General features: G+C 34.5%; 1 protein-coding gene across 3 annotated transcripts in view; it reads left to right on the top strand.

Moving 5' to 3' along the window:
- Positions 1–25,506, top strand: part of LOC145266607 (DNA-dependent protein kinase catalytic subunit-like) — a 396,502-nt gene that overhangs the window by 340,358 nt on the left and 30,638 nt on the right. For all 3 annotated transcript variants that reach the window (XM_080122502.1, XM_080122501.1, XM_080122503.1), the window contains 3 exons: positions 9,334–9,463; positions 12,948–13,015; positions 17,878–18,098. In XM_080122502.1, coding sequence (XP_079978628.1) covers positions 9,334–9,463; positions 12,948–13,015; positions 17,878–18,098 — 419 coding nt within the window. The remainder of the gene's footprint in view (positions 1–9,333; positions 9,464–12,947; positions 13,016–17,877; positions 18,099–25,506) is intronic.

Below are 25,506 nucleotides of genomic sequence, written 5' to 3'. Positions count from 1 at the left end.
ATATCTGTTGATCATGATGATGATACTTGGTTTAATATCTGTTGTTGTTGTTGATGATGATGATAATACTTGGTTTAATATCTGTTGATGATGATGATAATACTTGGTTTAATATCTGTTGATGATGATGATACTTGGTTTAATATCTGTTGTTGTTGATGATGATGATAATTGGTTTAATATCTGTTGATGATGATGATACTTGGTTTAATATCTGTTGTTGTTGATGATGATGATACTTGGTTTAATATCTGTTGATGATGATGATACTTGGTTTAATATCTGTTGTTGTTGATGATGATGATACTTGGTTTAATATCTGTTGTTGATGATGATGATACTTGGTTTAATATCTGTTGTTGTTGATGATGATGATACTTGGTTTAATATCTGTTGTTGATGATGATGATACTTGGTTTAATATCTGTTGATGATGATGATGATACTTGGTTTAATATCTGTTGATGATGATGATGATGATGATACTTGGTTTAATATCTGTTGTTGTTGTTGATGATGATGATGATACTTGGTTTAATATCTGTTGTTGTTGATGATGATGATACTTGGTTTAATATCTGTTGTTGTTGATGATGATGATACTTGGTTTAATATCTGTTGATGATGATGATGATACTTGGTTTAATATCTGTTGATGATGATGATGATACTTGGTTTAATATCTGTTGATGATGATGATGATACTTGGTTTAATATCTGTTGATGATGATGATGATACTTGGTTTAATATCTGTTGTTGTTGATGATGATGATACTTGGTTTAATATCTGTTGATGATGATGATGATACTTGGTTTAATATCTGTTGTTGTTGATGATGATGATACTTGGTTTAATATCTGTTGATGATGATGATGATACTTGGTTTAATATCTGTTGATGATGATGATGATACTTGGTTTAATATCTGTTGATGATGATGATGATACTTGGTTTAATATCTGTTGATGATGATGATGATGATGATACTTGGTTTAATATCTGTTGTTGTTGTTGATGATGATGATGATACTTGGTTTAATATCTGTTGTTGTTGATGATGATGATACTTGGTTTAATATCTGTTGTTGTTGATGATGATGATACTTGGTTTAATATCTGTTGATGATGATGATGATACTTGGTTTAATATCTGTTGATGATGATGATGATGATACTTGGTTTAATATCTGTTGATGATGATGATGATACTTGGTTTAATATCTGTTGATGATGATGATGATACTTGGTTTAATATCTGTTGATGATGATGATGATACTTGGTTTAATATCTGTTGATGATGATGATGATACTTGGTTTAATATCTGTTGTTGTTGATGATGATGATACTTGGTTTAATATCTGTTGATGATGATGATGATACTTGGTTTAATATCTGTTGATGATGATGATGATACTTGGTTTAATATCTGTTGATGATGATGATGATACTTGGTTTAATATCTGTTGATGATGATGATGATACTTGGTTTAATATCTGTTGATGATGATGATGATACTTGGTTTAATATCTGTTGTTGTTGATGATGATGATACTTGGTTTAATATCTGTTGATGATGATGATGATACTTGGTTTAATATCTGTTGATGATGATGATGATACTTGGTTTAATATCTGTTGATGATGATGATAATACTTGGTTTAATATCTGTTGATGATGATGATGATACTTGGTTTAATATCTGTTGATGATGATGATGATACTTGGTTTAATATCTGTTGATGATGATGATAATACTTGGTTTAATATCTGTTGATGATGATGATGATGATGATACTTGGTTTAATATCTGTTGTTGATGATGATGATACTTGGTTTAATATCTGTTGATGATGATGATGATACTTGGTTTAATATCTGTTGATGATGATGATGATGATGATACTTGGTTTAATATCTGTTGTTGTTGTTGATGATGATGATGATACTTGGTTTAATATCTGTTGTTGTTGATGATGATGATACTTGGTTTAATATCTGTTGTTGTTGATGATGATGATACTTGGTTTAATATCTGTTGATGATGATGATGATACTTGGTTTAATATCTGTTGATGATGATGATACTTGGTTTAATATCTGTTGATGATGATGATGATACTTGGTTTAATATCTGTTGATGATGATGATGATACTTGGTTTAATATCTGTTGATGATGATGATGATACTTGGTTTAATATCTGTTGATGATGATGATGATACTTGGTTTAATATCTGTTGTTGTTGATGATGATGATACTTGGTTTAATATCTGTTGATGATGATGATGATACTTGGTTTAATATCTGTTGATGATGATGATGATACTTGGTTTAATATCTGTTGATGATGATGATGATACTTGGTTTAATATCTGTTGATGATGATGATGATACTTGGTTTAATATCTGTTGATGATGATGATGATACTTGGTTTAATATCTGTTGATGATGATGATAATACTTGGTTTAATATCTGTTGATGATGATGATGATACTTGGTTTAATATCTGTTGATGATGATGATGATACTTGGTTTAATATCTGTTGATGATGATGATAATACTTGGTTTAATATCTGTTGATGATGATGATGATACTTGGTTTAATATCTGTTGTTGTTGATGATGATGATACTTGGTTTAATATCTGTTGATGATGATGATGATACTTGGTTTAATATCTGTTGATGATGATGATGATACTTGGTTTAATATCTGTTGTTGTTGATGATGATGATACTTGGTTTAATATCTGTTGATGATGATGATGATACTTGGTTTAATATCTGTTGTTGTTGATGATGATGATACTTGGTTTAATATCTGTTGATGATGATGATGATACTTGGTTTAATATCTGTTGATGATGATGATGATACTTGGTTTAATATCTGTTGATGATGATGATAATACTTGGTTTAATATCTGTTGATGATGATGATGATACTTGGTTTAATATCTGTTGATGATGATGATGATACTTGGTTTAATATCTGTTGATGATGATGATAATACTTGGTTTAATATCTGTTGATGATGATGATGATACTTGGTTTAATATCTGTTGATGATGATGATGATACTTGGTTTAATATCTGTTGATGATGATGATGATACTTGGTTTAATATCTGTTGATGATGATGATGATACTTGGTTTAATATCTGTTGATGATGATGATGATACTTGGTTTAATATCTGTTGTTGTTGATGATGATGATACTTGGTTTAATATCTGTTGATGATGATGATGATACTTGGTTTAATATCTGTTGTTGTTGATGATGATGATACTTGGTTTAATATCTGTTGATGATGATGATGATACTTGGTTTAATATCTGTTGATGATGATGATGATACTTGGTTTAATATCTGTTGATGATGATGATGATACTTGGTTTAATATCTGTTGATGATGATGATGATACTTGGTTTAATATCTGTTGATGATGATGATGATACTTGGTTTAATATCTGTTGATGATGATGATAATACTTGGTTTAATATCTGTTGATGATGATGATGATACTTGGTTTAATATCTGTTGTTGTTGATGATGATGATACTTGGTTTAATATCTGTTGATGATGATGATGATACTTGGTTTAATATCTGTTGATGATGATGATGATACTTGGTTTAATATCTGTTGATGATGATGATGATACTTGGTTTAATATCTGTTGTTGTTGATGATGATGATACTTGGTTTAATATCTGTTGATGATGATGATGATACTTGGTTTAATATCTGTTGATGATGATGATGATACTTGGTTTAATATCTGTTGATGATGATGATAATACTTGGTTTAATATCTGTTGATGATGATGATGATACTTGGTTTAATATCTGTTGATGATGATGATGATACTTGGTTTAATATCTGTTGATGATGATGATGATACTTGGTTTAATATCTGTTGATGATGATGATGATACTTGGTTTAATATCTGTTGATGATGATGATGATACTTGGTTTAATATCTGTTGATGATGATGATGATACTTGGTTTAATATCTGTTGATGATGATGATGATGATGATACTTGGTTTAATATCTGTTGTTGTTGTTGATGATGATGATGATACTTGGTTTAATATCTGTTGTTGATGATGATGATAATACTTGGTTTAATATCTGTTGATGATGATGATGATACTTGGTTTAATATCTGTTGATGATGATGATGATGATGATACTTGGTTTAATATCTGTTGTTGTTGTTGATGATGATGATGATACTTGGTTTAATATCTGTTGTTGTTGATGATGATAATACTTGGTTTAATATCTGTTGATGATGATGATGATACTTGGTTTAATATCTGTTGATGATGATGATGATACTTGGTTTAATATCTGTTGATGATGATGATAATACTTGGTTTAATATCTGTTGTTGTTGATGATGATAATACTTGGTTTAATATCTGTTGATGATGATGATGATACTTGGTTTAATATCTGTTGATGATGATGATGATACTTGGTTTAATATCTGTTGATGATGATGATGATGATACTTGGTTTAATATCTGTTGATGATGATGATGATACTTGGTTTAATATCTGTTGATGATGATGATACTTGGTTTAATATCTGTTGTTGTTGTTGATGATGATGATGATACTTGGTTTAATATCTGTTGATGATGATGATACTTGGTTTAATATCTGTTGTTGTTGTTGATGATGATGATGATACTTGGTTTAATATCTGTTGTTGTTGATGATGATAATACTTGGTTTAATATCTGTTGATCATGATGATGATACTTGGTTTAATATCTGTTGTTGTTGTTGATGATGATGATGATACTTGGTTTAATATCTGTTGTTGTTGTTGATGATGATGATGATACTTGGTTTAATATCTGTTGATGATGATGATACTTGGTTTAATATCTGTTGTTGTTGTTGATGATGATGATGATACTTGGTTTAATATCTGTTGATGATGATGATACTTGGTTTAATATCTGTTGTTGTTGTTGATGATGATGATGATACTTGGTTTAATATCTGTTGTTGTTGTTGATGATGATGATGATACTTGGTTTAATATCTGTTGATGATGATGATACTTGGTTTAATATCTGTTGTTGTTGTTGATGATGATGATGATACTTGGTTTAATATCTGTTGTTGTTGTTGATGATGATGATGATACTTGGTTTAATATCTGTTGTTGTTGTTGATGATGATGATGATACTTGGTTTAATATCTGTTGATGATGATGATACTTGGTTTAATATCTGTTGTTGTTGTTGTTGATGATGATGATGATACTTGGTTTAATATCTGTTGTTGTTGTTGATGATGATGATGATACTTGGTTTAATATCTGTTGTTGATGATGATGATACTTGGTTTAATATCTGTTGTTGTTGTTGATGATGATGATGATACTTGGTTTAATATCTGTTGTTGTTGATGATGATAATACTTGGTTTAATATCTGTTGATCATGATGATGATACTTGGTTTAATATCTGTTGTTGTTGATGATGATGATGATACTTGGTTTAATATCTGTTGATGATGATGATACTTGGTTTAATATCTGTTGATGATGATGATACTTGGTTTAATATCTGTTGATGATGATGATAATACTTGGTTTAATATCTGTTGTTGTTGATGATGATAATACTTGGTTTAATATCTGTTGATGATGATGATGATACTTGGTTTAATATCTGTTGATGATGATGATGATACTTGGTTTAATATCTGTTGATGATGATGATGATGATGATACTTGGTTTAATATCTGTTGTTGTTGTTGATGATGATGATGATACTTGGTTTAATATCTGTTGTTGATGATGATGATACTTGGTTTAATATCTGTTGTTGTTGTTGATGATGATGATGATACTTGGTTTAATATCTGTTGTTGTTGATGATGATAATACTTGGTTTAATATCTGTTGATCATGATGATGATACTTGGTTTAATATCTGTTGTTGTTGATGATGATAATACTTGGTTTAATATCTGTTGATCATGATGATGATACTTGGTTTAATATCTGTTGTTGTTGATGATGATAATACTTGGTTTAATATCTGTTGATCATGATGATGATACTTGGTTTAATATCTGTTGATGATGATGATACTTGGTTTAATATCTGTTGATGATGATGATAATACTTGGTTTAATATCTGTTGTTGTTGATGATGATAATACTTGGTTTAATATCTGTTGATGATGATGATGATACTTGGTTTAATATCTGTTGATGATGATGATGATACTTGGTTTAATATCTGTTGTTGTTGATGATGATAATACTTGGTTTAATATCTGTTGATCATGATGATGATACTTGGTTTAATATCTGTTGTTGTTGATGATGATAATACTTGGTTTAATATCTGTTGATCATGATGATGATACTTGGTTTAATATCTGTTGTTGTTGTTGATGATGATGATGATACTTGGTTTAATATCTGTTGATCATGATGATGATACTTGGTTTAATATCTGTTGTTGTTGATGATGATAATACTTGGTTTAATATCTGTTGATCATGATGATGATACTTGGTTTAATATCTGTTGTTGTTGTTGATGATGATGATGATACTTGGTTTAATATCTGTTGTTGTTGATGATGATAATACTTGGTTTAATATCTGTTGATCATGATGATGATACTTGGTTTAATATCTGTTGTTGTTGATGATGATGATGATACTTGGTTTAATATCTGTTGATGATGATGATACTTGGTTTAATATCTGTTGATGATGATGATACTTGGTTTAATATCTGTTGATGATGATGATAATACTTGGTTTAATATCTGTTGTTGTTCATGATGATAATACTTGGTTTAATATCTGTTGATGATGATGATGATACTTGGTTTAATATCTGTTGATGATGATGATGATGATGATACTTGGTTTAATATCTGTTGTTGTTGTTGATGATGATGATGATACTTGGTTTAATATCTGTTGTTGATGATGATGATACTTGGTTTAATATCTGTTGTTGTTGTTGATGATGATGATGATACTTGGTTTAATATCTGTTGTTGATGATGATGATACTTGGTTTAATATCTGTTGTTGTTGTTGATGATGATGATGATACTTGGTTTAATATCTGTTGTTGTTGATGATGATAATACTTGGTTTAATATCTGTTGTTGTTCATGATGATGATACTTGGTTTAATATCTGTTGATGATGATGATGATACTTGGTTTAATATCTGTTGATGATGATGATGATGATGATACTTGGTTTAATATCTGTTGTTGTTGTTGATGATGATGATGATACTTGGTTTAATATCTGTTGTTGATGATGATGATACTTGGTTTAATATCTGTTGTTGTTGTTGATGATGATGATGATACTTGGTTTAATATCTGTTGTTGATGATGATGATACTTGGTTTAATATCTGTTGTTGTTGTTGATGATGATGATGATACTTGGTTTAATATCTGTTGTTGTTGATGATGATAATACTTGGTTTAATATCTGTTGATCATGATGATGATACTTGGTTTAATATCTGTTGTTGTTGATGATGATGATGATACTTGGTTTAATATCTGTTGATGATGATGATACTTGGTTTAATATCTGTTGATGATGATGATGATGATGATGATACTTGGTTTAATATCTGTTGATGATGATGATACTTGGTTTAATATCTGTTGATGATGATGATACTTGGTTTAATATCTGTTGATGATGATGATACTTGGTTTAATATCTGTTGATGATGATGATGATGATGATACTTGGTTTAATATCTGTTGATGATGATGATGATGATACTTGGTTTAATATCTGTTGATGATGATGATGATGATTATACTTGGTTTAATATCTGTTGTTGATGATGATGATATTTGGTTTAATATCTGTTTAATATTCTATCATTATGTTGGACATGTTTAAGAAATTAACTTCCACACTAACCCTAATCCATTTCTCTCTTAACTTCCTCTCGTGTTTTATTTGATCTTTCTTTGCCAACTAACTCTACCGCCTTAATTTTTCTACATCTACCGACCTAAGCACTCTCATCCTTCCATTCAAAATGACAATTCAATTTACAAATTCCGACGTGAATGCGCAATTGATGGACATACGAAAAGCTAATTCAAACTTAAGCGTGACAGACTGACTGACAAGTTCGATAGTTTAAAACTTAAGTATGACAGACAAATGAACAAAACAGACCAACTAAATGTTATTTATAGTTGACAAGTGACAAACAAACCAACGTTATTTGATTTGAAAATTAAGTGTAGTATACAGACAGCCAAACCGTCTAATAGGTGTGTAAGGTCGCACCTTAAAAGGTTTAAAAGGAGCAAAGATGAGAGAATCTATATAAATTGATATTAATTAATATTAATTAAGTAGTCCTTAATTAACTGCGGTGTGTGCATGTATGCGTGTCTGTTTGACTGTGTGTGTGTGTGTGTGTGTGATACTATAAAGTGGACCTGAGGTGGATTTGAGCCACTAAGTGCTGAGACTATAGACAAAGGAACAGGAAACAATAGATAGGAAGTAACAAATAATGAATCTCTAGGTATTTTTAGATCGAGCTTTTTAGAGTTGAAAATGACAATAGAAACCTACAGATAAAATAGGGAAGGACAGCTTCCGGTAGCCGGGGTGGGGTGGGGAGCGACCTCAGATACCAACGTAGAGGGGACAGTTTAGTTGACAACTAGATGCCCTTCATGGCAGATGGGAGTTGGACAGTTTTTAGAGTTGACTGTGAAACAGAAATAGAGACGAACGTAACATCTAAAGAACGGGGAGAAGACACATGCTCACAAGTCCAACAGTCAATTATATGTGAACATTGGCGTTTGTGTTTTTCCTCCGGCCATAAGAGGAATAGTCGAACGAAAAATCCACGATACACGATGTTGGGAGTCGGCGATCTGTCAGGGCCACGCATGTCCGGGCACACGTGCGTGTTTATGTGTGTGTGCGTCTATGTGTGTACATGCGTGTCTATGTATGTATGTATGTATGTGTATGTGTGCGGGCGTATATGTGTTTGTGTGTATGTTCGTGATTAAGATAGATGAATGGAGACTTTATCATCTGGAAAGAAGGAGAGAGAGAAACAGAGAAAAAATAGAAATAGATATATTGACAGAGAAACTGAGAGAGGGAGGGTCAGAGAGGAAGGAATATGACCAAACCAGTAAAGCCACAATTGGCCCCCAACCTATGGAATTCATTTGAAATCTAAAAAGTTAAGTTTCCAAACTGTGACCCTTATCACCTACCAGAACATTTTACTTCTTTTTGCAGGATTTTATCAAGATCGTAGGTAAATTGAAATCGAAACTTGAAAGTCAATCGGCGGCACCAAAATCACTCAAAGAATACAGTGCCTGGCTTGCCAATTTTGATCCCCTAAAGTACCAAATGGAAATTCCAGGTAAACCTTTTTATTATTTTTGACCTGGGGTTCCCAACCTTTTTTTTTTTTTTTTGCTTGCAGAGCCCTCCTCTCCTTAAAGCTATTTTATTATTGACCCCTACATAAGCATATGGATACTTCCACGTAAAATCATCCAAGGCTTGATGCTCATATCCGTAAATTTTGTTGAAACTTGCAAAACAGATGGACATCATAAAAACTAAGAAATCCTGAAAATTTGAGCATGTAACTCCAAGCGGTTTCTGATTCAGGGCAATTTCCGTTTTGCATAAATCACACAAGACGCTGCCCGAGCAGCATTTTAATAATTACATTATCTTAAATATTTTCAGTTTGGAAACATGACGTGATCTTGAAAATTCACTCGGGTAATTTTCTTGACCCGAAGAATCAAAAAATGACATCAGATTTTGAAATTTATGCACCAATATGGAGCAAAAAAAAATGATGTGACTTATCAAGGCCCAGAAACCACTCGAGGATAATGGTTATGAGCGTACAGTAGTCAGTTGGACAATATAGTAATCGTTAGTAATAGAAATTTGGTAAATTTGTTAACTTAAGTGGAACGGCTCATCAAGAATTTGTTTACATTGGACTTGAAGACATTCAGATTCTAGTCAGTTGGAAAGCAGGTAAACAGAAGATAGTTCCACAGGCGTGCACTTCTAAGAAAGAAGCTTTGTTCATGGAATCTAGGTTTAGGTTTAGGCACAGATAAAGAGTGGGGGGAATTATTGATAGTGTTTTCAGCTAGACGAGTGTTTCTTGTGAAAGTTTGGCAAGGAGGGACAATAGATTGAAGCTCAGTCGAACATTTGCCATGAAAATAATGATAAAGCAAAAACAAACTTGCAACATCTCTTCTGTGAAATAGAGGTTACAGGGAAGAGAAAAGGACATCTTGTTTGTTTTTTTGTTTTTTTTTTGACACCATGAAATACGTTTGAACTACAAATGATAAAAAGCTCCCTCGTTCACTCCCATTAAAAATCTGGGTTCAAAAATATTAAAAAATATTAGCTGTACGGAAGAGAATGGACTAAAATACACTAAATTGTGAAGGAAATTAAAAAATTTTGATCCAACCATGAGCGCCGTTTTTATTTGGATGGGGGAAGCTGGATTTTCTCCATGTTAATAAACCAATCTTGTTCCTAATTCTGCTCTCGTAGAGAGGCAATTTACAGGCTGGAACGATAAAATTGTCACCCTAGAAAAGACGGCATGATTTCATTTCCATTTGATGGAAACCAGTTTTCTTTCTTTTTTTTTTTGTTGCAGAGCATCCACTAGTTGGCAAGTTGTGTGCAAATCCCAATAGTAATAGGAGCCTTCTATCATGTCTGAAAGTAGCACAATGTTCAACGAGCAAGATCAGAGATGCGCCACTGTACAACTCATGCTCTCTACCGATCCAAGTTATGACAACAGGACCATTGTCAGCACCCTCAAAATGCATCGCTGGATTGCCGTGAATAACAGGGACGTGCCCAGCATGATGAAAACAAAATTTCCGACCTCTGATATGGAATTACCTAATTTTTAAAAAAAATCAAATATTTTTGTAGCTGCGTTAGGTCTTGTTAAATTGAAAAACTTTTTATACAGACTAGTTGGCTGCTGCTGATAGCTACTTAATGATACCTGATTGGTCGGCAAAATGACAATATGTGCGGAAATATGAAATTCTGTTCACCTCTGCTACAAGAGTTGAAAGATCAAACAGTTGATTTTTTTTTTTTCAATATGCCAAACTGTAAATGGGCTGGTGCTCCAACCACTAGCCGCGGGTCCAAAAAAGTATCTCTAATCTAATCGGCACCATACTATCCACGAAGCTCCAGTCCCTGTGCTTTAATGGAATGTGCTCCAATGAACTTGCAGCACTGGTGTCCTGTAATGTAAATACACTTGATCAACCAATAAGCAAAATCTGCTCCCTTTCACTGTTGAATGCAGATGGGCTTTCTACGCTAATAGCTTTTTCCTTAAGTTGCTAGCCTTTGAAATTCCTTCTCTGCTCCTTGTTTTGCTGACTTTAATTCACAATTGACCCCTTACATCTCAGTGCCTTGTTTGGGGGCAGGGGTAATAAATGAAAGTAAAAAATACAAACAAAACGTATTGCCACTTCAAAATGAATTGTTCCAAAATCAAATTATGTTGTCCCTTTCACTATCTAGTCAGGTTCCTTCCCCAGACCAATGTGACTTTCTCCAGATTTCCCTGTCTTCCATCAGCTGCCTCAGATCTTCAAAATCCTAGTTGGCGTCATGTGCAATTTGCTCGATGTACGTAGATCTAGCTCATCCTATGCTCGTGTGCCTGTGTCGTTGAGTCCACAGCAATACATTTCTCACCAGCTCTTGCTTGCTCCTCTGGCAGTAACCGGCAAATTGTAGACATTGCTCCCTGATAGTAGTAGATATGGCAGGTAGGTTGCCATAAAGTTGCTGCTTTATGGGATGATCTTGCCAAGATATATTTAACACTGTTCATAGCATACAGGTGTACATGCCATCTAACTTTCTTTCCTGTCTTTTGGTGAATGTCCAGATTGTAGCACCGTAAACAAAGACAGACTTCACCATTACTCTGAAGAACTGCCTTTTCAATTTGTCAGTTAGCCTTGAACTACATACTGACATGTGGACTCGATGACACGAGCGCACGAGCATAGGACGACCTAGGTCCACATATACCCAGCAAATAGCACATTACGTCAACTGTGATCCTGAATTTTACCAAGTTTAAAAAAAAGAATTTTATTACATATCGTTCTTCTAAAATGTCTTCACATCCAGATTGCATTTTTGAAATTCACCAGCTGTGACAATCAGGCTTTAGTAGTGTGTATTTCAATTCCTGCTTTAGCTGTTCATTTGAACCTGAAATCATAAAAATTGGTCAGTCATCTCAAAAGATGTATAGCAATGACATACAGTAGAACCCCGCATATGGTGGCCCTAGAATACATTTTTTTTTCAGGTTACAATGTGGAACACAATATTTTTCTGGACCCTGGTTACGGTATTTGCCCGTAATTACGGTGTTATTTATAATGTTATTTGATTATTTACATGTCTATTATATACTGTACTGTATTTTGTTATTTATAATGTTATTTGATTATTTACATGTCTATTATATACTGTACTGTATTTTGTTATTTATAATGTTATTTGATTATTTACATGTCTATTATATACTGTACTGTATTTTGTTATTTATAATGTTATTTGATTATTTACATGTCTATTATATACTGTACTGTATTTTGTTATTTTTAATGCTCTATCCTCGGATTCTACTGTACTGAATTTTCAAGAGTCTTTGGCAACTTTTAATGCTTGTACAAAAAGGTTTAGAAACGTATATTGAAGACAGCTCGTAGTTGTTTTTGTTCTTGTTTTTTTTTTTTTTTTTTTTCCATTCAAAAATGTTTCACCTTGTAAATTATTTATTTACTTACATACAGGACAATACCATGGTTTGACTAAGCCTCTTCCTGAATACCATATAAAAATTGCTGGTTTTAATCAAAATGTAAGATTTGTTTTGTTTTATTTTTCGTTTCAATTTTTTTTTTTTTTTTTTTTTTTGCAATCATTCTATATATACATATACAAGAAGATGTACCCGGTGTTGCCCGGTATTAAACATAGCGTTAAATTTCTTTAATAAAAAAAAAAAAAAATAAAATAAACAGACAGGGTAATACAAGTAATATGTTTTTTTCTAAACAGTTCACTTCCTGTAAGTAAACGGCCCTGTCGGTGGGGCATTAGAATACACCGACTGCCCCCCTGCAGAGGGTAAAAGTCCCTCAATGGGGGTCCTGGATATGACCTTAAACTATATCCAGTGGTGAGGCCCCAGCTTGTGGGCTTTGGGGAGTGTGGGGCCACCCTTTAATTACCATTGCTCCCAGGTCCACTCTGACCAGGAGTGGTAGTACCTGTTAGGGTCCCAACTATGGGTTAAATAGAAACTGACTTGAAAACAACAAATATATTCTATTAAAAATTTTTTCTTCAAAATCTTTGGATTCAGCATTAAATAACCCGAAAAGGGTTGATATGCCGTAAAACAAAAACAACCAACCAATCCTGTAAATAAAAAAAAAACAAAAAAAAAACGAACGTAGTGAGTTAAGCACAATAACCATTACACCAGCTTGACACGATCTTTAAACGTGTTTTGAAACCAATTCATATTTAATATAAGGAAGCTGTTATGTTTCACAATCGCGCATGTGCAGTCATGAAACAGTTGAAAAAAAATCCAATTTACCCACCCCCCACCCCCCACGTACCAGTTTTTTTTTTTTAATTTTGACCTCTTAGCAGCCCTTTTTTCCGGATGAAAACTGATTAAAAAGTTTTCCACGTGTCTGAATATCCTATATATACAAATTTCAAGTCTGTAGATCAAAAATTGGTTGAGTATATAGGTTGAGAATATTCTCACACACACGTTCTCACTTTTATAGATATACTAGCAGGCCGTCCGACATAGCCTGGCCATAAAATATGCATAAATGTTATATTTTCATTCATGCAGAATTCTTGTTAGTTATAAACAGAAATGAAAATTCCTTAAAAAAAAAAAAAAAATGGAAAGAAACTGAATACCCTATGTACCAAATTTCAAGTTTGTAGATCAGAAATCAATTGAGCATATAGGTTGAGAAATGTCCTCACACACACACACACACACACACACATTCTCACTTTTATAGATATATAGATAATAACAGAGTTTTTGTCCCATGAAGAGATATACTTAAATAACTGCAGAAATGTGATACATTGTGTGTGTATATATATTATATATATTATTATATAAATAAGAATGTAAATATAAAAACTACTAATTATAGTGGGGGTGATAAGTAGTTAAATGGATTAATCCAAAGCTTATAAATACAAGACTGATAAATTAAAAAATATATCCATTTTAAATGTGGAAATTGATGAATCGCACAGGTAAGAAATTCATTTTTATAGTATGAAAAGGTTAGTAATTGCAATTAAGAATAGGAAATTGGATAAAAAATTTTTGTAACATGTCTTCTTCCTAAGATTAAGGGTGGTGGTGTTTGATCAACACTGCTGGGGAGCCATGAAGTAATATACTGTTTTGTTTTTAAATCCCCGAAACAGTGTTTCATGGTAAACAACTGATAATCCCTTGAAAAATAAAAAAATTGGTATTATAGTAAATTCGAGAGAGTTGATGCAGTGATTGCAGGTGATTAAATGACTTACTGACTAGATGGTTTTTTAACGAATGATAAAAAGTAATTTTTTGTATAGTTTCAAATGTTAAAAACTTCAAAGACTATATATATATATATATATATATATATCATCACTTCTATTCAGTTTCAAAAGACAATGGGTACTTCCAATTGGCACTGTTTGAGTCCAATGGCAAGGAGAAGTCCAGGATGACTGGAAGCAATGCCAAGATAAGCGGAGAGCACATACAGCACCTGGAATTTCCAAATAGTCACCCGTTTTAGTACTGACCAGGCTAAGTGTTGCTTAACTGCTTAACTTTGGTGATCTACCAGGAACTGGTGTGTCAACATGATCATATATTTATGTAGTCATTCACAGACTATTTCACTGTATCACAGCTATTCAGTGCAGCTAGATTAGCACCCATCCCAAGCTAAAAATAGAATTTACAACCATCTAATTGATAGTTCTATCAATATGCCATGGGATCGGCACTCATGAATAAACATTGACTGCCACTTTACAGTGCTCCAATTGTTTATTTATAAGCAAAGAGCTTTTCATTTTGCTGAGTAAACAGCAGGTGATATAAAAAATACTCTATCTAGGTGGGGGGGGGTTTATATAGTCATATGAATAAGTATAAATAAATAAAATTATGAGGATAAATATCATCTTTATATTAGACCCTATCAAGATAATAAAAAGCTCAATGTACTAGGTAGAGCAGTTAAGCAGGAAAATTGATGATGAAAATAAAAATTGAATAATCGGATATTACACGACACTAATACAACTGTCATTAACACTCTTAAATACACACTTTAAGCACAATACACAAAAATTAATCATTTGTATACATTTAAAAAAAAGGTACTTGTACAGTTTAGTGAAGACATTAAAAAAATGAAAATGTCGAAAAAAAGGTTATATTGTACGTATCCGTTTTGAACTGAAGATCTCTGAAAAAAAATTCATTTCATTTTTACAGCGAAAAAACCTGTTCTTATGAGAGCACGTTGAAGTCAGCCATTATGAAATTTGCTGAACGCGCCAAGGGGAGATAACTCCAGTTAAAGCGCCGACACTCCTTCCCCATCTTTAATACTAGCTTATCTTCCTAAAAATTGATGGCCCTGTCGGTAGGGCATTAGAATACGCCGACTGCCCCTCTGCAGAGGGTAAAAGTCCCTCAATGGGGGTCCTGGATATGACCTTAAACTATATCCAGTGGTGAGGCCCCAGCTTGTGGGCTTTGGGGAGTGTGGAGCCACCCTTTAATTACCATTGCTCCCAGGTCCACTCTGACCCGGAGTGGTAGTACCTGTTAGGGTCCCAACTATGGGTTAAATAGAAACCGACGTGAAAACAACAAATATATTCTATTAAAAAAATTTTTCTTCAAAATCTTTGGATTCGGCATTAAATAACCCGAAAAGGGTTGATATGCCGTAAAACAAAAACAACCAACCAATCCTAAAAATTGAACCTTTTGCTCGGTATCATAACAAAGTGTTTTTTCGCTGTAAAAAAAAAAAAAACTACTTGATGAAATTAAGTGAAATTTTTTTTTCAGAGAACTTCATTCCATAATGGATACGTGCAATATAACCTTTTTTCGGTATTTTCATTTTTTAATGTCTTGATTAAACTGTACAAGTACCAAAAAAAAAGCTACAATAATTTCCAGCAATACTTAATATCCGTCACAACTTGTATCCTGAAAATTGATTTGACAGCCAGTCTGCAACACTGACGTCCGGAAATAAAAAAATAGATAAATAAATAAAACGAAGGAAAGTCTTGCCGAATAGTTGTATACGTTTCTTTTTCTTTCCCCTCTCCCTGAAGAAGAGATACTACTCTCGAAAATTAGGGACAACAACACTTACCATCTTGTATGACACATTATGCTGGTAAATAAACGTAAGATAATTGAAAATTATTTAAAATTTCTTTTCATATTGTCATTATTTTTTATATGCTAACTCGTAATATAATTATAAATTATTGAAAATTTCTTTTAATTCTTTTATATGCTAACTCATGTCCACATTGTTTCCCACAAACCGCATTGATATAGCCTTCAAACACAACTCCTTTCACATGTGTATGTATGTGTATATATATATATATATATATATATATATATATATATTTAGAAAGAAGTCACCACTTATCAAGGCCCGGAGGCCTCTCGAGGATAAGGGTTAATGAGTGTACAGTAGTCAGTGGGAAAATATCGTAGTAACCGTTAGTAGTGGAAATTTTGTAAATTGGATTACTTAAAGGGATGGCTCATCAAGAACTTGTTCACGTTGGACTTGAAGACAACCATGTTGTAGTCAACTGGAAAGCAGAGAAACAAAACAGAGTTCCACAGGTGCACAGTTCTAAGAAAGAAGCTTTGTTCATGCAATCTACGTTTAGGCTTAAGCACAGAAAGAGCGGGGCAAGTTATTGATAGTGGTTTCAGGTAGACAAGTGTTTTTCGTGAAAGTCAGGACGGGGGGGAGGACCAAAGATTGGAGCTCAGTCAAGCACTTGCCATAAAAATAACAATAGGGCAGAGACAGGCTCGCAACATTTCTTCTGTGGAAAAGAGGTTGCAGGGAAGAGAAAAGGGCATCCCTTACGAGTCTACGAACTCTGTCAAGGCAGGATAAGCTGCTTCTAGCAGCTCCTGCCCAGATGTGGCAACGGTACTCCATCCTTGAACATACTTGGCTCTTGTACAGGTAGAGAATTGCATCGGCAGTGAGATATCTACTGGATCGATAGAATGATCCTTCCATCTTTCCGACAGCCTTGGCAACGGATTTGATCTATGTGTTCCACTTCAGATCAGAAATAAAAGTCAAACTCAGAAACTTAACAAAACATGGAGCCTCCCCAAGATAAAAGCCATTCGTATCAATTTATGCAAGACGGGGGGGGGGGTCAGAGTGTTGATGATGGAAAGATAGAAGCTTGGTTTTAGATGCATTAAGATTAACCAGCCACCTCTTTCTCCGTTGTACCACGTGCTCAAGATCAGAGGAGAGAACTTTGTCATTCTTCATGTTTAAATAATGTAATTTAAAAATGGTTTCATGAAAAATAAAATTTTAAAAAATGATTGATGATTTTCTGTTATTAATGTTGCTATTTTTATTTTTTTAGGTGGTTACATTCACATCAATACGGATGCCACGGAAGATTATAATTCTCGGAAATGATGAAAAGGAGTATGCGTATGTTGTGAAGGGAGGAGAGGATCTACGCCAGGATCAACGGATTCAACTCCTCTTTGCACGGATGAACCAGATCTTCCGTAACGACTCTGCCTGCAAGAGCCGCAATTTATCCCTTAAGACGTACCAAGTGATTCCGATGACAACATAGTAAGAATTTGACCTTTAGTGACCTTTCACGTTTTTTTTATTTTTATTTTTTATTTTTTTATTAGTCTTTTATTTTGTACTAGCAGGGGTGCCCGGTGTTGCTCAGGTGTAAAAGAAAAAAAAAAAAGGTTTGGGAGGGAGGTAAGCTTGAACCCGAAGCCTTAAGGTGAGTAGCCTGATGACTTACCATGATGCCATGAGGGCTGAGAATTAAAAACAGCTGAAATTAAATGTTTAAAAAACAGGTGTTTAAACGAACGTGAACGTGTGGTTTTCTATGTCAAACATCACGCCATGAAATCACAGCACGAGTTTTGTAACATAATAAAAGATTCAGACGACCTCGTTTTGTAAATCTAGACAGTATATAAAAAGTTGTTAGATTTAGTGACCCCCCTCCAAGCGCCCCCCCCCCAAGCCTTTGGCAGACATACGAAAAAAATGCCCACACAAACACACATTTTCGCTTTTATATTATTGATTCTATTTATTTTTGCTGGGGATGGGGCATTCTACCACCGCATTGGAGAATTGTAGATGCCACTTGCACATGTATGTAATCAGAATATATGTGTTCGCATATGCCTCAGTATGCATCTGCATGTCCGCTAAACATTTCTTACAGATTATGCACGCACAGACAAAAAAATAGGTCTCAGTCTAATATATAGCACTGCGACCTGGTACTCACAATAGTTGCATGGTGTTGGTGGTCAATCTCTGAGAGCCCTGGTCCTGGATATGACCTTAAACTATATCCAATGGTGAGGCCCCAGCTTTGGGGAGTGTGGAGCCATTGCTCCCAGGTTCACTCTGATCCGGAGTGTTAGTACCTGTTAGGGTCCCAACTATGGGTTAAATAAAAACTGACTTGAAAAAAATATATATATATTCTATTAAAAAATTTTTCTTCAAAATCACTGGATTCGGCTTTAAATAACCTGAAAAGTTCATTAACTACAAGTGTAGTGTTGAAACAATTGGGTGCTTTTATGGAAGATACGTGCTGGCTTTATCCAAAAAATGATGCCCAGCAGAACTTGATGCAACGCTAAAAGGCCTTAATCTTGCACTTCAATGGCAGGCACATTGTATATCTGATTCATTGCGTTTACCACTAGTTAATTGACACCTTAACTGGAGAGGCACGGTTTGGGATTAAAGCTGTATGTGAAATGTTGGCACGAAGGAGACTGGCAATAATAAAGCAAAGTAAAAGTGATAATATATGATACTCATAAAATTATTCGCCCACATTAGTCATAACATATTAGTCCTCGCGCGAAAGCGCAGGACACAAAATGTTTTAAATAATAATAATAGAATATAACAATAATAACAAAGTCTTTCGCTAGCGAGGACTACTATTGAGCATAACCAGTTATACACTCCTTTTGAAATTTTCATCTCTATTTTTCTCGTTATCTACTGAATATTTTTAATGAAACCTATATAAAATATGTTCCTTATTAAATTGTAAAGATTTTCTATTCTTAAAGAAGTTTAAAAAGATTTAATCTAAAAAAGTTATTTTAAAGTTTTTGTTAAAAAAATTCAGATTTTCTTATTATTCAGACATGTATGACAAAGAGGGAGTTGCAAAAAAGAGTTGTGGTATGAGGAGAATTACGAACTGAAACAGAGAGAATATTCAGACCTGTAATAATACAAAGAGGGGGTTGCAAAAATGAGATGTGGTGTGAGGAGAAATACAATCTGAAATAGAGAGGCGGAGAGTTTTTATATAAATACATACAAAAGCGCATTCATCTTTTTTTAAATTTCGAATTAATAAATTAAATAAAATATAATCTTAAAAAGATACGATACAAGTTAGAAAAGCATTTCATCCAAGGCATGAAAATTGTTAAACAATATGTTTTTACTATAGGCTTTAAAAATAAAGGTACAAGATTCAAATTGAAATTTATTTATCTTCAAAGTGCACTTTTATACATTTTACAAAGTAAGGTATTAAATTTTTATACCTTACTTTGTAAAATTTATAAACGTGCACGTTTTTACAATGAATTACATGGCGATCCATAATCTTTTCAGTGCTTAGGGCATCTTTAGGTATACATCCGGCACTCACAACATTGTTTTGGCATTAACCCAAAAAAAGGAGGTTATATAAAAACAAATGGACAAACCAAACACATATATATGCATACGAGGTACCTTAAATAAGTTTTTTTTTTTTTTTTTTTTTTTTTTTTTTTTACATAGGCATCACCACATTATCAAGGCCCAGAGGCCACTCAAGGATAAGGGTTAAAGAGTGTATAGTAGAAATTGGACAATATAGTAATCATTAGTAATGAAAATTTGGTAAATTTGATAACTTATATGGAACGGCTCATCAAGAACTTATTTACTTTAGACTTGAACACAACCATATTGTAGTCAGCCGGAAAGCAGGAAAACGGAAGACAATTCCACAGGCGTGCAGTTCTAAGAAAGAAGCTTTGTTCATGGAATCTACGTTTAGGTTTAGGCACAGATAAAGAGTGGGGGAAATTATTGATAGTGTTTACAGCTAGACGAGTGTTTCTTCCAGACTTTTTCTATATGAGTTTCATGTGTGCACACATGAAACTCTAGTCCCCTTCAAAGTAATCTCCCCCGGCTGCAATGCACTCGTATCATTCCAACAACTTCTGGAAGGCCCCATGGAAGTCCTCTTGTGACCCTCATCACAGCCTCTTTCATCTCCTCACTTGTCTCATAACGACAACCCCTAAGGTTTTCTTTGCGCTTAGGGAATAACCAAAAGTCAGAGAGAGCAAGGTTTGGAATATAGGGAGGGCGAGGAACTGTCTTGATTCCCATCTTGGTTAAATAGTCTGTGACAAAGATGAAGTTGCGGACTGGGGCATTGTCTTGGTGGAAATGCCACTGACCCTATTTGAAGAATCCTAACCTCTTCTGACGGAATCTCTTCCTGAACTTTAACATAGTATTCCTTGGTGATTGTCTGTCCAGTGAGAACCCAGGGCATGTAGATCATGCCCGTGCCGGGTGGATTTGCTCGGTCTGGCCTTCTTGGATCTGGGAGAGCCAGCATGTTTCCACTAGGAACTTTGTCTCTTGGTCTCTGGGTCATAGCAGTAGATCCAGCTTTCATCTCAGGTCACCAGAGCATCAAGAACCGTGGGATTTGAATTTATCAGCTTGACCATCTCCTTGCTGTCATGACAACGTCTTTCTGATCTTCTTAGCACCTTTGAGACAAACTTCACACAAATCTTCCACATCTTCAATTCCTCATGAATAATTGAGTATACAATTCACACCACTGACATCAAACTGTGCCCTTATTATCTCTAAAGATATACGACTGTCCTTATGCATGAAATTCTTTATTTGGCCAATCAACTCTGGTGTTCTGACTTCCTTACTCCTCCCACACCTCTCATCATCCCTCACAGACTCCCTGCTTTCATTAAATCTTTCATGGCACTCAAAAACTGATGCTTGATTCATGCAAGATGGCCCAAAAGCAGTGTGAAGCATTCCATATGTTTCTGTGGCATTTTTCCAAAGTTTAAAACTGAATTTTGTTGCATAGCATTCTTCTATAGTGTCCTCATATCCAGATTGCATTTTTGAAATTGATGACAATCAGGCTTTGGTAGGTTGTGTTCCAATTTCTGTTCTAACTGTTCATTAGAACCTGAAATCATTAAAATTGGTCAATCATCTCATAAGATATAGACCAATAACATACCGAATTTTCAAGAGTCTATGACAATTTTAAATGCCTGTACAAAAAAAAAAGTCTGAAGACTTACTGAAGGCACTTCAAATAGCATAGGGGTTAAAAGTTCTTGGAAATTTATCTCAATTTCAACTTTTTTTATTATAGGCTACTCACATCCTGGATAAAAATAAATTATTAATAAAACGTCGATAGCAATAAAAATCCATATTTGATACTGACTAGCCACTTTGCATTCTTCTTTCTTCTATCATACTCTTTGAAAAAAAAAAATAATGTATTTCACTATAGTTTCTTGCAAATAATACTTATTCTGGCTAGGAAGATTATTAGACTGGAGGTATTTTCTGTTTATGACTTAACACTAGATGCTTATAAAATTAATAAAAACAATTTTCTTCATTGTTTTTACCTGTGTGTATATGTCTAGATTAACAGTTGTATTTTTAAATAAGTATCAAACTGTTATGTAATAGGTGTTATTATAGAAGGGATGAATTATATATATATTTGTTGAGTATTGTGGAGATAGGAACAGGTCTTATATATAATGAGAGACAGGGACATTTTAATACAGGAGAGCCGGAACATGTAATACAATGAGAGAGAGATATAGATAGATAGACCGAGAGATAGAGCGATTGACATTTATACTGTTTGACAGTTCTGTGAACGGGAGTGTTTCTATAACATTGGCACATATATTTCTTACCTATTTTTGAGATGATGATTTTCACATACCTTTTCTGTTGAATAACATAACACGAAGACGCAGATACAAAAAGATGAAGTTGTTTGTTTATTCCATTCGACCGGAATTCAAAGTCTCTACATGATTTCCTTCTTCTCACCTTTGCTTCACTATTTTTTGTGGCATCATCTCACATTCAGCACCAGAGGGGGACCACGCACATGCGGCTTGTTTTTTATTGGAATTTTTTTTGGAGATGAGTAATTTGTATATTTATTTATTTGTGGACTGTTATCCTCATCTTCATAGATGTTGTTTCACCAATGTTTCGGCTAACTATTCCTCTTGCCTTCGTCAAGTGGTTAACTGTGGTGGGATAGGAGTGCAGAGTTTCTTAACTGCCTTCAAAAAATTCCACAAATGTTTGCCCTCTCTATTATAATTGATTGTAGCAGCCAACACCCGCTACATTTTTTTTTTTTTATTTTAATCAATTTTCACCCCAAACAAGGTATACTGCCACTTTGAAGTAGGGGGCTACTATTGGGGACATAAATTGTAGGGGAATTATGAAGGGAGGTGAGTAGCAAGATGTTTGTTCACTTTACACTTGAACTTCTGCATATCAGTACAGTTGGGAAAGCAGAATCCCGGAAGGAAGTTTCAAAGTCTTGCAGTTCTAGAGAAGAAACTATTGGAGTAAAAGGCTTTTCTTACACCTAGGGACCTCTACTCTAAAGGGGTGGGACTTAGTTGCTTGTCGGGTTTGTCAGGGGTAGTCACATCGAGGAGGTACAAGTGCTTGTAGTTCGTCAGAGCATTTACCATTAAAGTATTTGTAGAACAGGCAGAGGGATACAACATTTCATCGATGGGACAGAGGCTGAAGCCTTGATGACACTTCAGGACCTATCAGGTGGCGACTCTCTTTTGAACCCTGTCCAGGAGTGAGAGACAAGCAGCAGATGCACCAGCCGAAATGTGACAGCAGTACTCCATATATGGGTGAATGATGGCCTTATAGAGGTACAGGATACTTTCAGGCGCAAATAGTTTTCTAGCATGGTAGAGAGAGCCCACCTTCTTTGCAGCAGTCTTGGCAACGCTCTCAATTCCAGTTCATGTTCCCTGTAAACGTTAGGCCTAGGAGTTTAAAGAAAGTACTTTCAGGTAATGTGTTCTTCTCACGACTTCGAGATTTGAAATCCAATCACAAGCTCTCAATCACGTGACAGTATATAAAAGGTGAAATCTCAAACCATTAACTCTCTTTGATCCTGACCCTGCCGGGCAGCGGACATTTAGAAAGCCTCATGTTAAACATGAGTACTACTCTCTTCAAACTCACATTTATTTCCACGTGCTGTACCCAAACGAACATTCTTTGTTATGCTAAAGAACGTACGACTCACACTCACGCACGTCAACACGTCAAGACTTTTCTCTTTTAATTGGCTTCCTTTATAGCGACGGCTACTACCTATAAACACGTGTAAACAGAACTGAACTGTCCTCTCCTTCAACCAGCCTATTGAACACTTTTCTCTCTCTTTCAACAAACTCTTTTCACGACTACTACAAGCGAGCACGAATAATGAAATGAATCCTGCCAATTCTGATGCAATTCTCTTGGATTAACCGGACTATTGTTCTCACCTTGAGTGTTATTTGCACAACGTTTAGGTCGATGTAACTTCCAACCTTTTGGCGTAGTGACTTAAATACTTGATGAAATTCAGTTGTAACTTATACTCTTCTGATAGTTGGAGGTTTAATCCTCATTGTAAGCGACACTAAAATTAATCATGGCTGATGAAACGAAAGCATGCTATCCCTGTGAATTAAATAAAGGACTCCGTTCGAAATTCCCTTCCTAATACCGAGTTGGATAGACTGATTCCTGCAAATACGACGAGATACACCTGAAGAAGGCCGGCGGTTGCATCAAACGAAACGTTGTGCGAATAGCACACAAGGTGAGTCCAGTAGTAAAGAAGGAAACAAATAATATGAAGCGATGTAGGGAGTTGAGCAGCTAGATGTCTGTTCACATTACACTTGAACTTCTGCATGTCAGGGAAGTAGGAACATGGAAGGAAATTCCAAACTCTAGCAGTTCGAGGGAAGAAACTATTAGATAGATTAGAAACTATATATAAAGAGCAAAATATGTGTATGCGTTTGTATGTCTGCCAAAAATTTTCAACACACACGACGGATCGTCATGAGATCAGTCTCGTTTTGAAGCTCAATCCTTCAGATGACAAATATCGAAAAAAAAGCCAAGTACGTCCAAGGATGGAGTACTGCTGCCACATCTGGGCAGGAGCTGCTAAAAACAGCCTATCCTGCCTTGACAGAGTACAAAATAGACTTCGTGGTTTAGTGGGGGATGCCCTTTTCTCTTCCCTGCAACCTCTCTCCCACAGAAGAGACTTGCGAGCCTGTCTTTGTTTTATCGTTATTTCCATGGCAGGTGCTCGTCTGAGCTCCAATCCCTCGTCCCCCCCTCGCCAATCTTTCACGAGAAACACCCGTCTGGCTGAAACTACTGTCAATAATTTTCCCCACTCCTTATCTGTGCCTAACTCCAAACATAGATTCCATGAACAAAGCTTCTTTCTTAGAACTGCACACCAGTGGAACTCTCTGCCGCTTGCCTGTTTCCCACCTGACTACAACTTGGATGTATTCAAGTCCAACATAAACAGACTCCTGACAAACCGCCTCCTTAAGTAAGACACTCTATCAAAACCCGCAATACTAATGATTACTACAATACTATCTAATTGATTACTGTACACGCAATAACCCTTATCTCTGAGTGGCCTTCGGGCCTTGATAAGTGGTGACCCCCATGTAGTAAAAAAACAAAACACTCTCTTACTAATACGTTACTAATACGTTTCTTTCTCCTACTAAAGCTACTAACGAAGCTAACAAATAAAGATGTTTATTAATATAGAGTGAAATTCCATTACATTGTCCCTCATCTC

Source organism: Euprymna scolopes, chromosome 41 (assembly GCF_053919585.1).
Source record: "Euprymna scolopes isolate OS-2025 chromosome 41, ASM5391958v1, whole genome shotgun sequence".
Lineage (NCBI taxonomy): Eukaryota > Metazoa > Mollusca > Cephalopoda > Sepiida > Sepiolidae > Euprymna > Euprymna scolopes.
The sequence above is the reverse complement of the archived record's forward strand: the minus strand, read 5'-3'. Positions and strand labels throughout refer to the sequence as shown.